The sequence below is a fragment of the Acartia tonsa genome, chromosome 13, assembly GCF_053477335.1.
Source record: "Acartia tonsa isolate MP-2025a chromosome 13, ASM5347733v1, whole genome shotgun sequence".
Taxonomy (NCBI): domain Eukaryota; kingdom Metazoa; phylum Arthropoda; class Copepoda; order Calanoida; family Acartiidae; genus Acartia; species Acartia tonsa.
Genome location: NC_137272.1, coordinates 35,889,227 through 35,904,835, shown reverse-complemented (window position 1 = coordinate 35,904,835; position 15,609 = coordinate 35,889,227). Strand labels below are relative to the sequence as shown.

Sequence of the window (15,609 nt, the reverse complement as noted above, 5' to 3'; positions counted from 1 at the left end):
GAATATCTGCCCGTCCGTCTGTCTATCTGAAGCTTAAGATCTAGGTAACTACTAAACCGATTAGGCTCTATTCTTCAGGGATTATAGATTCTTGATCTGCAGTGCAGTGGTTTGTAGCTATTTTTAAAAACCCACTAGAGGCTAGGGTCAAAGCCAATAATCCTATTTGCTAAAATAGTGAGAAGTGTGTATGTCCTAAAGAGCAAAACTTACAACGGCTGGTCCTATCATATGTCAGGTTTAATGCTATTTTGTGATGGTTGCGTAAGAAAGGTTGAAGAGAAAATACATATTTTGTTGAGGTGCCATATCCTTGTCTGTGTGAGAATAATATATCTCATTTCCACACTCCAACAAAGTTACACAAACTTGGAAATTGAACAGTAACATGGATAAAGGAAATGGCAATAGAGTTAAGGAATAAGCTATAAAAAATGGAAAGAATTTTAATGAATATAATAGATTTGAAATCTGCATAAAATTTTAAGTTTTTTTTATAAAATTCGTTTTTTATATAATTCATTATTTAAAAGCGCAAATCCAATTTAAGTTAATAAATTTTGACCAATAGGATAGGTGTATTGGAAACTACCTGCGCTCTAATTAGTTGAATGATGTACGTCACTTAAGCTTCTCCATTCAGGGCGCAGATAGTTTTCAATCCACCAATCACAGATGTCAAAATTATTTAACTTAATTTGTATTTGCGCTTATAGATAAAGAATTATACAAAAAACGAATTTTATAAAAATTCCTTAAAATTTTTTGCAGATTTCAAATCTATTATATTCATTAAAATCCTTTCCAATTTTTATAGCTTATTAAGGAAATTAAAAGTTCTATTTATATATTGTAAAATTAAATTTATCTTCAAGACAATAACTGGCAGTCTAGTCACTGCTGAAATCTCAAAAAAAACATTAAACAAAAAAAGAGTTTTAATGAATAAACTTGAAAAATGCATGTGATGTCAATGTTTTATGAAGCTCCAATAGTTCAGATGGTTAAATTTTGCTTATGATTTGCAATTTAACCTTTTTGAATCTGCTTTCTTTGCCCACGCCTAGCCTCTAGCGAGGAAAAGTCAGGGCAAATGGGACGAAGCCAAAAATACATAACTTTTGCACCACGTCGTCTTTCTGTGACGTCATAAAATGAGAAGTGGGAAAGAAAATCTCTAAAAAAGAGATGGAGAATATGACGTCACAGAAAGACAACGTGGTGCAAAAGTTTGGGCTTTCTCGCAAATAGCATAAAGCCATCCTGAAATATTTAGTAAGCTTTCCCCCAAAAATGTCCAAATTTTCACACCAATAATATCAGTCTACGGAAGGAGTAGCAGTATTATGTTATTGGAAGAGTACGTAGATTTCTAGCCCATTGTCTTATCTCTTAAGATCCCTGACATTTAACTAAAATCGTAAAGTCAACATAAAAAAATATCATTACAAAAAAACTAATGTAAAAAAAGTCAGCCACGAAAACTTTTATTAAGGGGTAGTTGCACGAAGTGTATTTACACTTGAATTTAGTAAACTGCATTTTTGTTTCTGTACAATAGTTAAAACTATACCTATAGAAAATATATTTGAAAAATTTAAATTTTCTACCAAGTAGTTTTAAAAATATCAAGACTTGAAAATCATGTTTTATGGATATATGCAACTTATATAGTTGTCCTATATACACAAAAACAGCATGATTACCATTTGGTGGTGCTTAATTTATTGCTATTTATTGTAATACACAATTATATATGTTGATTGGTATCCTTGTAACTTAACTGCTTGCAATCCAACTTTTTAAATGCACCTCATACAGCTATGCCTTTGATATAGTCAACTATTTGTAAACAATGCATCTGTTTTCAACAAGGTAAAAATATTTCCATCAATTGTTACCTAATATTAACTTATCCTTAAATCCCTGAAAATTTAAGTTGTGATGCTAAGTGATCAAAGATAACTTTGTAGAATGTAGATAGTAAATTAAATCAAATGGCGGTTTCACTCAATATACCTTGTCGAGCACAGAATCCCCCTCTCTCTCTCATTTGAAAATAGCTGAACGGAGGGGATATTTTGTGTTTTACTTTAGGTCAGTAGAGATAGGTTAAATTTTAAAGCCCCCCTTATCTTAATTTTTTTAAGAAACTATTTTTTAAATTTGTCAGTGTATTCTTCGTATTTATTCGAATCCGGTCTATAAGAACCGGTTCTCATCCATACGAAAAAACGATGTCTAGCATCGTATTATAACTAGCTTTCTACGAATATAAAATGTACAATCATACATAACATTAAACCCAGTTTTAATCTTATAATTGTACATTCTATAACCGCGGAAAGCTGTTTATACTACGATTCGAGAAATAACTATTAATTCATTAATTTATGACAAAAAAAAAGGATGAAAGCATCCATGAAAGCGAATCTCAACAATTTGTTGACAACAAATAAAATATTCTGATAAATATATGTATAGAAATTATAGAGTGCTTCAAATGTTTGAGAAACAATCTATAAGACAATTTTAAAATCAGGGATGGTACAATAAACGTTAAATAAATGTACACCACAATTATGTTCAACAAAATTATCCCTTTCCATAATATAAACTAAAAATGTTGATATGCAAGCTTTGAATATGTTTTTCACAGCACAATTTCTAGAAAGTTTTTAGGCTAATAAATTGAATAGCAAAATGAGTTTAAGAACTTGTGGAGGGGGGGGGGGGGGGAGGTATGAAAGTCCATTGTCCCCTCCCTGACTGGTCTAAATATTCTGACATCTTTCTAGACAGCTGACTAGTCACATTTCAACATCGTAAAAACTTGGCGTTTTATTAAATTTATTTGAAAGGAAGTTTGATACCAAATAAGGATATTTTTTATTGAACAAAGATGACAACATAAAATCCATAAAATCAAAGCTATGAATTAGCAAAAAGAACAAAAATTAACACTTCTAGAGTGTCAGAACTGAATACTCCAAAAAGTCGTTATTCCAAAAATCAAATCAATTGAATCATTCTGTCATAGAGTTGCTACGCTTACTAAATCGCACCTAATTACTACAAGAATCACAATGCAAAGTTTGAAATCGATAGGACAATTCTAACATGCCATAATTAAAGAAAAGAGTTAACCATTATAGAAAGACGGACGGACCTACCCTAATTATAGAAAAGTCTAGAGCTTAGATACTTTATTTTAGGATTTAGCCAAAATAAAATTTAAGAAAACCACAATCCCCCAAGCTAAAGAACACAGTAATAGTGTCTGACTGATTATGACGTAACAAAAAAAATTAGCCAATGAGAGGCCGTTATTGACCAATGGTAAAATTTATAGTGGCCTCTCATTGGCTAATTTTTTTTTGTTACGTCATAATCAGTCAGACACTATTACTGTGTTCCAAGCTAAAAGATCTCTATCCTGAATAGCAGACGAGAAAATCCGCTATTTCTCATATTCATTCGGACGGATTAATTCAATAGATTAGCTTTACTATTTGAAATTAATAAGAAATATTTAAATTTTATATTAATGACAAAGATTTATTATAAGTACTACAATATAATAATTAATTATTTAATAATGAATATTAATGAATAAAGACAGAAAATATGCTTTGGATCATGACGGATAATACGAAGGAATGTATTTCTTTTCTGGAACTAAAAAGGTTGCTTGAAATGCGCAAGATTTGAGAAAACGCGCGAAAAATCAGACTTTTGGGCAAGTTTTAGATCTTAATTTGAACCAAATTGTGCGACCAGTTTGGGACCGTAGCAAGCATATAATTCAGAAAAATTAATTCGTTCCTATTTCAGACATGATCCCATAATGTTAATAATTAGAGAATTTTTTTTTCATATTTCTTAAAACCGTAATATGAAAATAATAAATATTTTGTTTATATAAATTCGGGAAAAGAATACCTATAATTTCTTTAACGTTGTAAAACAAAAAAATAGTAAATTTAGAGAAACTCAGATGCTTTTTTTTGGAATTTAAATCTTAAATTCTGTTATCTTTTCCTTAATGAAAATACAATATTAACATATTTTCAAAGTGTCTTACAAGTATATGCCATTACTGTATACATCATTATTCTTCCCTAAGATATTTATATTATGAAATGAATAGGGATAAGACAATTGAAGATAAATTGATATGCATCCCCAAAATATTACCATTTCTTAAGATTAACATTATCGGTTGTAGAGTTGACCAAAAAAATTTGATAGAAGTGCCCATAATTAAAAACTTTTTCTTGTGTAATTGACCGCCCTGATATTTCTAAAGGGTGAGCAAAAAAAATGCGTAGATTTTTAAATTAAAATTGCGTGGCTTGTGTTAATAGTAGAAAAATGTTTTGCATACCGTTAGTTCCGCTATGAACTGTACTTTTTAGAAATATAAAAACGATTCCTGTGCTACGCATTGGTAAGGAGCTACGCGTTAAAATGTCCCGATTGACGTAAAACTTGACTTGCGAGTATATTACTAAATTTTAGAGAATAGTGTGTGCAAAAATAACTGCGTAGATTTTTAAAATTCAAATTGCGCGGCTTGTGGTTATAGTAGAAAAATGTTACGCATATCGTTAGAACCGTTATGAACTCTATCTTTTGGAAATATAAAAACGGTGCCTGTGCTACAAATAATATTTAAGCTAGGTGGTAAAACGTTCCAAATTTTACTCGCAAGTCAAGTTTTAAGTCAGTTGGGACATTTTACCACGTAGCTCCCTAACTATATGCAGCAGAGAAATCGTTTTTATTTTTCCAAAAAATACACTTTATAGCGGTTCTAACGGTATGCGTAACATTTTTCTACTATTAATACAAGCCGCGCAATTTGAATTTTAAAAATCTACGCATTTTTTTTTCTCACCCTTTATAAGGTAATTTTTATCTCGGCTTTAATACTTGTAAGACACTTTTATATTTAACTTTAATTAGAGTATGAAAATGGATTTACATGACATGTGACATTTTGACTGGACAGAAAGGTATTATATTTGGTCATTTGTTGCTTGTTTTTTTGGATAAAAAAAATTGATAAATTTTGACAATTTAAAAATAGTAACATTATAGTTATTCATCGCATCGTTTTAATTGAAATAAAATTCATAAGATTAAAGCTAGTTTTTTTTTGACCCTGAGGGGCCAAAGGCTTTAGGCTAATAAAACTGGTGTTAATTTTATGATTTTTATTTTAATATTCATGAGAAAGTGTCTGTAATACGATGCTAAACATAATTTCCAGTATGACTGAGAACTGGTTCTAATCCAGGGGATATTAATTGGTTTCAAAAGCCATACTGGAAATTAAAATTACAAAACTAAATTCATTTGGCACATTTAATTTCGAGAATGAAATTACATTAATTATTTTTAAAAAAAAACTTAATTACAAATTTTGCTTAGTTATATATATCACTAGAAAATTTCATTTAAATCAAAATATCTAAATACATAAATAATTATATTAACAAATTTGTCAACAAATACTTTTTGACAATTATATAAAAAATAAATAATAACAGGGGTTACATTAGGAAACATTAGTTTTTTTATTTTCTGTTTTTTTTTGATAAAATATTTCCTGACACAGAGGTTTGAATTTTTTTTATCAATGGTGAATCTTTTCCAAAATGATAAACTCCAGCCCCTTGAAAAAGGATTTTATTGGGATCCCAAAACTTGAGTTTATATTAAGATTTTTATAACGTTTAATATTCTCTTAGATATGCTTATATGTTACACTTTCAAAGATATAGTAGAATTTTTTAGGTACCTTTTTAAAAAATTTAACAATTCAGAAAAAAGGAAACAACCTCAAATAAGAATTGGCCCAATTCGAGGGTTTAAAGGACGCCTGCAAGAAATACCACGCTTTAACTGCTAAAAGACTGCCACAAGTAGACCCAATACCCCAAATTTAAAGCATTCAGCTTCAATAACTAAAAAGTTCTAGGCATTTCAAAATAGCATTTTATGTACAATAAAATTTTTGAAAGATTTTCAATGCTCATAAAAGAAAAAACAATATTAAATTACGTCGCCTAGACACAAAATTAAAACCTCATCTTTATCAGAAACTTAGATTGCCGGTAACTGATTACATTTTTACAATAAAAACACCACATTTCATAGTCAAAATCTATGAAAAAAATCGTTTTAAATTGCATTTTTAAACGAAAATTATAGCGGAAACAAAGGGGGAAAATAATACAAGCTCAGCTGTGATTGGTTGTTAGGCTGATTCAGCCTTCTGATTGGCTACAGTACACTCGGTACAATGAAAGTTAAACTTAATTTTTTTTAATGATTTTGACTATAAAAATGGGTATTTTTATTATAAAAATATAATTAGTTACTGGAAACCTAAATTTATGACAAAAATAAGCTTATAATTTTGTTTCTAGGCCACGTAGTTTAATTTCAAAGTTTTCAACATGAGCATTGCAATTCTTTCAAAATTTTCATTGTACATAAAATGTCATTTTAAAATGCCTAGAACTTTTTTGGTATAGAAGCTGAACGCTTTAAATTTGGGGTATTTGGTCTACTTGTGGCAGTCTTTCAGCAGTTAAAGCGTGGTATTTCTTGCAGGCTTCCTTTAACCAAATTTACAAAATATTTAGACATATTACTATTTTTTCCAATAAACAACAGTGAACACAGTTCACAAATTTTGGAACAAAGTACATAAGTATTAAAAATATTATGTCCAATTTTGGTAATTTTGGACACACTGTGTGTTTGAAAAAGTATTTTAAATTTTAGTCAAGGTGGACACACCGTGGAGGAATGTTATGATATTCAGATGTTTTTAGTTCTGTGCTAGTTTTTGAAAGATGACATATATCAAGTAGTCCTAGAAATAATCATTTGTACAGTCTACAGAATATCTACTGTACATAATCGGACGTTCTGTTTTTAAAAATCATTCATTACAAAATAATAATTTATCGAAATTGGAAATAAAAAAAGGTTTTAAAGCTTAAGATTTGGTTGTAATTTCACGAGAGAAATTCACTTTTTACATAATTTGAATGAAATTATAAAATAATCTAATATCTAATAAAATTTTGTGTTGGATCGTGTTTATGTTGTGAGAGAGACTAGTAGGACTATGGATCAAGATGATGTTGGTTGGGAGGCGTCCGGCCACATTGAGGACACTGAAACAAAACACATAATTACAAAAATTCAAAGTTATACACATTCTTATCCTTATACTAAAGTAACTGGATGTTTGTCTGTTTGTCTGTACCGAAGGATCTCGCTAACCGCTGAACCGATCGGGTTCCCCTTAACAGGGTAGCTTCTCATAGGTCCCGGGAAGGTTTATAACTATTTTGGGGGAAGGTACTACCACCCTCCCAAGATAAATCTCAATAAAATCGATAAAATTGAAATATTTCCGCCGCATAGTGTCGCTAGCGCAGTCGATAATTTGACAGCTGATAACATAGACAAATTATTTCTCAAATTAGATATTTAAAAAACTAAAAAAAAACATTTAAATGCCACTAGTGGCCTTTAGGGGCGTTGCCGCTAGTAACCATATAAAAGACAACATAAATTTTTACTAAAATGGTTTAATCATGAAAAAGAAATATCAATGTTAAGTAATTATACGTGGATATTGGCACGGGATAATGATTGTCTTAAAATAATGTTGTAAATATAGTCCTCAGATATTGGTCAATACATTCCTCCATGGCTCTGCGAGGGGATGGGGTGAAGTCTTAAGATTGGAGATATCATTATATTAGCTACTAGCGGCTACGCCTAGAGGCCTTTAGGGGCACTTGAAGAGGGGAGAGTCTAATTTGATAACCCAATTTATCATTTTAGATTTGAAAAGAAAAAAATTAAAAAAATTGTGGGGGGGAGAAAATTTTTTTTTTGGGGGGGGGGGGAGCGGTAACACCCCCTCGTTATTTTTATTTCGGGGGGGAGGAATTATTTTCTAGGGGCGATTTCTCTTGGGAGGGTGGTGGTACCCTCCCCCAAAATAGTTATAAACCTTCCTAGGAACTATGAGAAGCTACCCTGTTAATGAAAACCCGAAACACACAGACACAAAAACAGACAAACAGACAAACAGATAGACATCCTGTTACTTTAGTATAAGGATATAGGAGAAAATATTGACGAAGCCCAATCTGCACCACTTTTGTACCACTTTTGATTCCTGTGACGTCATAGAAATGAGGGAGATGAGAGAAGAAGTGGGAAAGAAAACTAATAGTTATTTCTCGCATCGTGGATATAAAATGTACAATTAAAACAAGTTTTTTAGCCCCGAGGTTTTAATCTTAGGATTGTACATTTTTATATTTGTAGAAAGCTGGATATAATACGATGCTAGACATAGTTTTTCGTATGGATGAGAACCGGTTCTAATCTACCGGATATTAATCGGTTTCGAATGAATACTAGAAAGATATATCCGTTACAAGTGTATGGATGGACAGTCTCTAATGGTAGGAAAGCTTTGCCATTAACTATTGCATGAAATAAGAGTTATCCAATAAAGAAATTCAAGAACCCTTTTTCATTTTTATTAAAACAAGGACGAGTAGTTTCACTACTAAGTAGCGCAGCACAAAAATTATATAATATTTAAACGAACAAAATATAAAGCTTTGCAAAGTGTCTCAAAATCTGCTATGTAACGTCATAAAAATTAGGGATTGTCCATTTCTTTTTTAGGAATTTTCTTTAACACTTCTTCTCTCATCCCTCATTTTTATGACGTCACATCACATGGCTGATTTTTTGAGACACTTTGTAAAGCTTCAGTATATAGGTATCTGTAATTATATAAAATGTATAGTATAACGTAGTAAGGTTGGTTTCAATAACTGCTGAAATTAAGAAAGCTTCAAATAGGTCCCAGGATGGTTTTAGACCATTGAGTGGATTTCAGCGGCTAATGTTCTGTCTTTCTTTAAGAATACAGAGCATCTATATGCTAGTGGCGAAGCGGCTAGTATATAATCAATAATCATATATTATTATTGATTAGAAACATTATATTTCAAACTTATATTAAAATAATGGACTTGATTAGAATTATTAGAATGGACAAAATAAGAAGCATAGTAGCTTCACTTTTCAAAAAAGAACTATAAAATCGATGTGGTAATATATAGTAATGGAGGCTACACACCTAGCCTCAAGTTCGATCTAAAGTTTCAGGGTGTTCCCCCACCCATTTTTCTACATGAAATAAAAAGAGGGCGGTTAATGTTTTACAGGAAAGCTCCCCGGCCCCCAAATATCTGAAAATAGTCCACAATAAACATAAAAGAAGCTTCACTGTGATGAAATTTGTCCAACAGTTAGCGAGATCTTTTACCGATGCACAAACTGTGGCAGACATTCTAATATTTTTAATAATGATAATACAATTAATATTGTTGGGGGGGGGGGGGATAAGGAAAATTTCTATATCAAGGCCCCCAACTCATCGTGAGTTGGTTGAGTCTTTGGGTTTTAGGTTCAAGCCCCGCCACGTGCAAAATCAACTCTCATGAATTGAGCCATACTGATGAGCCCTAAAAGGGCGAATGACTGTGTCTGTTGTTATATAAAGTGGCAAGATTTTATTGTGTCTGTAGCCTTTGTCAATAGCTACTACATCTATTCTCCACTTAAGGAAAGCCCTACATTGAGGGATTGTTTTAGGCTATTGATTTTTTAAAATTTCTAGTTACTAGGGTTGAAGCCGCTAGTCGCATCATATAAAGTTGTAAGGTTGTATGAAGCTTAAAATTTTAATATCGATTGAACCGATTGAGTTATCCTTTACATAAATCCTGGGATGGTTTTAGGCTGTTTTTTATTATGATTAAAGCCGTAAGAAGGTTTGGGGCTTTTTGCCCCTTTATTATTCCTTTTGCATTAACCCTTACAGATCGGGGGGGGGGGGGGCTCAAAGAGCCCCCCCCTCTAGTTTTTTCAATCTCATTTTTTTTGTAGGTAAGATGGAGAGCTGTGACTTCATGACTTTTTAAGTTTAGTAATTATACGTCGGCAAAAGTTGATGTTATTAGGATATCTGGTCTGTGTCGGTCGTGGTGTCCGGTCAAAGTCGGTTGGGTAGCAAAAAAAATTTGAAAAAATTCTAAATAAATATAAATTTCTACATTATGACTTTTGTGTATAAGGTAGAAACCTAAAATTTTTTTGGTGAATACTTAGATGTCAATGACCTTCTGAGAAAAGTGGTGTTATGACCGTTTGACCGCTCCCTGACCGACTTTTTGACCAATTTTTGTCTGGCTTTTACTACAGACATATAACATGAATATCGTGGCTTCTATTACAGCTAGAGACCTATAATTTTTTTTGGTAAATCCTTGAGCAATAATAAACAGATAAAAATATTAATTTGCGCCGCCAACCGCCGTTTTACCGCCGTAACCGCCGAAAATGGCGGTTTCCGTTATTTGCCGTTTTTCGGCGATGATCAGAAAAAGTAATTTTTTTGTTATGAAAAATAAAAGTTCGTCCTAAAATTTGGTCATCCTAGCTGCAAAATTGGCCGCTCTACAGCTGTTTTAAAATTTAGCGGCTGGCCGCTAAAAAGCGGTCTGACTGCTATGACTAGAAAAAGTAATTTTCTCTAAAAATATACATGAACCACCAGAAAAAATTTTTACGTCTTTATCTGTACCAGGAGCCGAGATAGAGGGGGGGGCTCTTTTAGCCCCCCCCCCCCCCCCCGATCAATTAAGGTGGGAATTGGGGCCCGATCTGTAAGGGTTAAGAAGCTATGGGCACAGCTGCTAGTAATAATTATAAAATGAAACAAAAAGGAAATGTCTAACTTGGGAAAATATCATTTTACATTGGATGACTGATTCTAAAATGAATTTGACAGCGAGCAAAAGTAAGAGGTGTTCTCTGGCTTCCGCACATGTAAAATATTAGCAGACAATTAAGCAGCGCATATCATTACATTATCAAAACTGTCTCCTTTTCTTTGTTTCAAACTTATCATTAAACCCCACATCTATTATATGCGGCAAAGATTTTAGAAAACAAGTTAGATTTATACATTGTTATTAACTTACTGCACTAATGATTATTTACTATCTGTGTATCATTTTATTAGTTAATTGTTTGTATTTTTCTTATTATTATTTATGATTTTTTCCATAAGATGAATAAATCATTTTAACAACAACAAACTTTTACATTAAAAAAAACATACAACATTACATAAAATAGCTGTTTTAAAGGGATGATAACTTATTTTTAGTAATAAAAATGTGGATGATTTTTAAACTAGCTATGAAAAGGATTAAACTTTAATTTTTCAGCACGAATTTACCTAACGGTCGTAGATTGTTTTGGCTGATTTATAAGTGCCAATTAGACTTTGTTAGAAATAAAAAATGAATTAGTGGAGCATTCTTAGAAGGAGGTTTACTTGATAAGCCTAGTTTCCATTTTCCTCAAATGCTTAAAATGACGTTTTCTTATTCGTAGGCTTAACAACTTTGGGGACTTCAGTGAATTATGATTGGTTGATTCATTAAGTTGTGTGTTTAATCGTTGAAACCACTAATTGTAAAATAAAGAATGGTTTATTTTGTGTATTATTATGTGGGATGTAAATTAATTTATCGGCCATTGTCTTATCCCTTGAGATCCCTGCTACAAAAACACTAATGTTTCGGTACGCATGCCTTGCCGTACACGAAATCTTAATCTCCAAGCCCTCCGAATGACCAACATGTGAATGTTTACAAATGTGTATTTATTACCATGAAAACGGTGAATCTAAAACAAAAATATAAAGATTAATTACATAGCATTAATGGTTTATTATTTTTGTATATCGAGGTTGCGTGATTTCAATTTAATTAAAAATATAAAATTTCTAAAAAACTTTAAATTGGCACGAAACATATTAAATAGCATCAGAAATTGATAATTTTAGATTCAAATGATCAATAAAATTAAGGAAAATAATCGTATGTTAAAAGTTAGCAGTTAAATGGTCTATTTGTTGTAAAATTATTGTTTTAAATTTCTTCGTAAAAATATACCATACTACACTTATTATTAAGAATTAAGATAAATTCTTACCACATTATGATGTCAAACTAAGCAGGAAGGCTTATTTGAGATCTTCCACGGATTAGAGCGCATGTATATCCATCCAATACATTATTTTTATTCACGTAGCTCTTCACATGGGAATCAACAAGGAAAAATGTGCGCGCCTTTGTTTGTTTACAAGCGAAGCGCGGAAATAGTTAGGAATGCCGCGTAACACACTCATTCTCTGGTGTAAGGAAAAGGGAATTAATGGGTTCGAACTTGCCAGGGAATACAAGAAAATCATTCCAACACACACCCGTCTAGTCACTGGGAATCGAACACAATAACTCATCTTAACATCATGCGTGCAGACAGTGTCCACAAATCACAATCTCATAACGCATAAATTACAAGAGTTTAAAATGGCATGGCCATCAGGCCTAAAATTAATTATGGTAACTTACGAACACCACAATAACTCAAACCGACTCCACTACCACATAAGGATAGGAATAAGGAATGGGAAAAGCATTCAACATTCATGAAATGCACATTTACCACTCACACATCTCATTATATCATGGCCTCATAATCTCAATTAAAGTTAGAATTACAGACCATGTAATTGCGAATACATGAATTAATAATCAATAGTACCTAACTTTGATTAGGTACCTACATAATAATAGGCAAATGATTTTTATATTAAAATCGCATCAATAATTAAATAATCAACTCAAACTTTTAATCAAAAGAAAGAAAGATTAAATAATGACATTTTTTCTACTGAATCTTTTTGCTAAAAAAGAAAAGTAAAAATTTCATAAAAAACTTCTCAAAATTAAGCATTTTCTCCAGCGGAAAAATACTCGGGCTTACATCTAGACATTCTTAGATAAAATAGGTAAATCCTTAAATCTAACATGTTTAATAAAATAGATACTTAAATCTAAGTAAAATATGACTGTAAAAAATCATCAAACATCGGAAAATTAAAATTTCATAATTTTAAATCTTCGTGAATCAAAATTGCGTAAAATAAAATTGCAATTGAAATATGCAAATTAAATTACCAAAATAAAACAAAAGCTCAATTATAAGAAAAGAACTTCTCTAAATGCTGAGTTTGCAATTTCTCTCTGTTTTAAGAAGAAAGCAACTTGTACATATTCATACAGTCAAATTTAAGGCAATTTGGGGCCTCAGTTAGAATGAACCCCTCAAGATACAAACTAACCAATCTTTCAAATATTAATAATGCCATGTTCCAGCTATCCTGACGGACGTTATGTCTTTCCATCACAATTTTTTGATACTGCATAATTTCCGACAGGATTTCTGGCGCAGGGCTCCATCAACTGAAAATAAACATAATTAGTGATGTTTAAATCAAATCAAAAATTAAAAGAATCATGAATAATTCAAGAAACTTTAGAATCATCAATCAAAGCAATCAAAATAAAATTATCTTATGCTTTAGTTTTGCCGTTCTGTAGTATGTCTGGCCGAGGTAACAGAGCTAAGATACACTATAGAGCGGTCTTATTAAGCTTAAATCTTCGAACTCAAAGAATCTACTTAATTCAAGACGAAAAAAAATCTGCATTTTTCTTTAGGTACATCGGTTAAAAGGTAAATAGAAATAATTTTAATATATATGTAATATTAAATTATCTATGTGATTATAATAAATATTAAAGAAATATTTGTATGATGTAAAAAAATCTCATTGTGTTACTTTTTATCATATCGAATTTCAATTAGACAAGGATAAAAATGTTCGTATTTGCGTAGGTACCTAGGAAAATTTCCGCGAAAAAAAATCCCTGGTCCCGGAAAGACTTAAATCATTGAAAAAACTTGCGTAAACGTATAAATAACTTAAGTTTGCATTTCAAATGAAAAAATCTTGCGTCGATTTGAAAGTTTAAACGAATTTGAGTCAAAATTTGCATTTTTTGTCTTTCGAAAAAATATCTGATAAATCTACCGTAAAAATAAAATTCAAAGTTAAACAAGAACGATACTTATACTAAACTTTGGGTAGATTGATCTTGAGCAGACGTCTTGCGGAAGTCTCGTTACTCGTGGCGGCTGCGTCATCTGATAATTTGAACTTGCAAACCACGGTCCTCCCACCTGGGCGCACTTCTTCCACACGCCCCAATCATCAAATTTGTGCTATCGTCGATCAGCACCACGTCTCCCGGCTCGAGCAGCACCTTGTTGCTGCGCCACTTGACGGACTTGAGTAGCTCAGGCATGAGCTGCTCCTTGTACACCTGATGGAACTGACGGGTCAACTCCTACAAGTTCTCCAGCCTCCTGGTGATGGGCTCTTTACAACCTGTCTCAAAGGTGCAGATTGCATCGTTGGTCCTGCCGCCTAACAGATCAGCAGGTGAAATTATTCTCCAGCAATTGACGTCATCTCCTTGGGTGGCATAGGTCAATGGCTTAGAATTCAAGACTTTTGCAGTCTCAGCACACAATACCAATAAATCATTGAAGGTTACAGTAGCACCAGCCAACTTCTTGTTCAACACACGCTTGACCAGCCCAACCTGCCTCTCCACAGTACCCACGAACGAGTGTGCTGCGGTGGGCACCAGATGCCATTCAAAATGCATTCGGGTATCCTTCAAAAGTTCATCCATAATTCGCTTGGCACCGGCCATATTGGTGCCTCTGTCTGTGGTAACCCTTCTAGGCATATTGTAAAACGCCTGAAGTTTTCTCAAGCCGACCAGCACGGCTTCAGTTGAATAATCAGTCAACACATCAACAAACACAGCCTGTGTAAATCTACAGGCCACAATCAACAACCAAACTTTGTACTTGGTCTTGGAACTCCTGGTACCAACACCAGGCTTCGTAACTTCGATCGGCCCCGCAAGGTCCATATGCACCTCCTTGAAGGGCACAGAGGGCTCGACACGATCTGGCAGAATATTAGCAATTGCGGGACTCGAACGCTTGGCATATTCAATGGAACATGCAGCACAACTCTTGACCACTTTCATAGCCTCCATGCGGCCATGTGTGATCCATGCATACCTGCGGCTTTGCGCCAACGTCTTACGATGGCCTCCATGCCCCAATTCATCGTGGGACTGTTGAAGGATGAGCCGCGCCAGCCTGTTGTGGCGGCTGAGCAAGACAACACCTGGGCTGTCCTTCATAATCTTCCTGGGGCCTCCAGCAGCGGCCTCAAGAGCCTCATCTCCTCTCCCGGACATTTTCAATATTGTAAATGTCCTAAGAGGATAACATCCATCATGACCCACAATGGGCCAACAAACCTGGACCTTGTGATGATACGGTTGAAGGGAGTCAAATTTCCCCTCGGCGTCCATGGTCATCTCCTCCTCTTGGTTGAAGGAAGTCAAAAACAGGTCACAAACAGAATCCATGTATGTATTTGTGAAAGTATAGTTCTCATAATACTTAGAACTATCATTGTTGCTAACACCATCCTCATTTGCTGCAACGCCACGTTTCTTGATAAGCAGCGTTTTAAAGCAGTTG

The 15,609-nt window shown here is 33.1% G+C and overlaps 1 protein-coding gene across 2 annotated transcripts in view; it reads right to left on the bottom strand.

Moving 5' to 3' along the window:
• Window positions 1-7,006: 7,006 nt before the first annotated feature.
• LOC145303984 (uncharacterized) overlaps window positions 7,007-15,609 on the bottom strand; it is a 29,917-nt gene continuing 21,314 nt past the window's right edge. For both annotated transcript variants that reach the window (XM_080145704.1, XM_080145705.1), the window contains exon 6: window positions 7,007-7,196. In XM_080145704.1, the coding sequence (XP_080001830.1) occupies window positions 7,146-7,196 (51 nt within the window). In that variant the 3' untranslated portion in view covers window positions 7,007-7,145. The remainder of the gene's footprint in view (window positions 7,197-15,609) is intronic.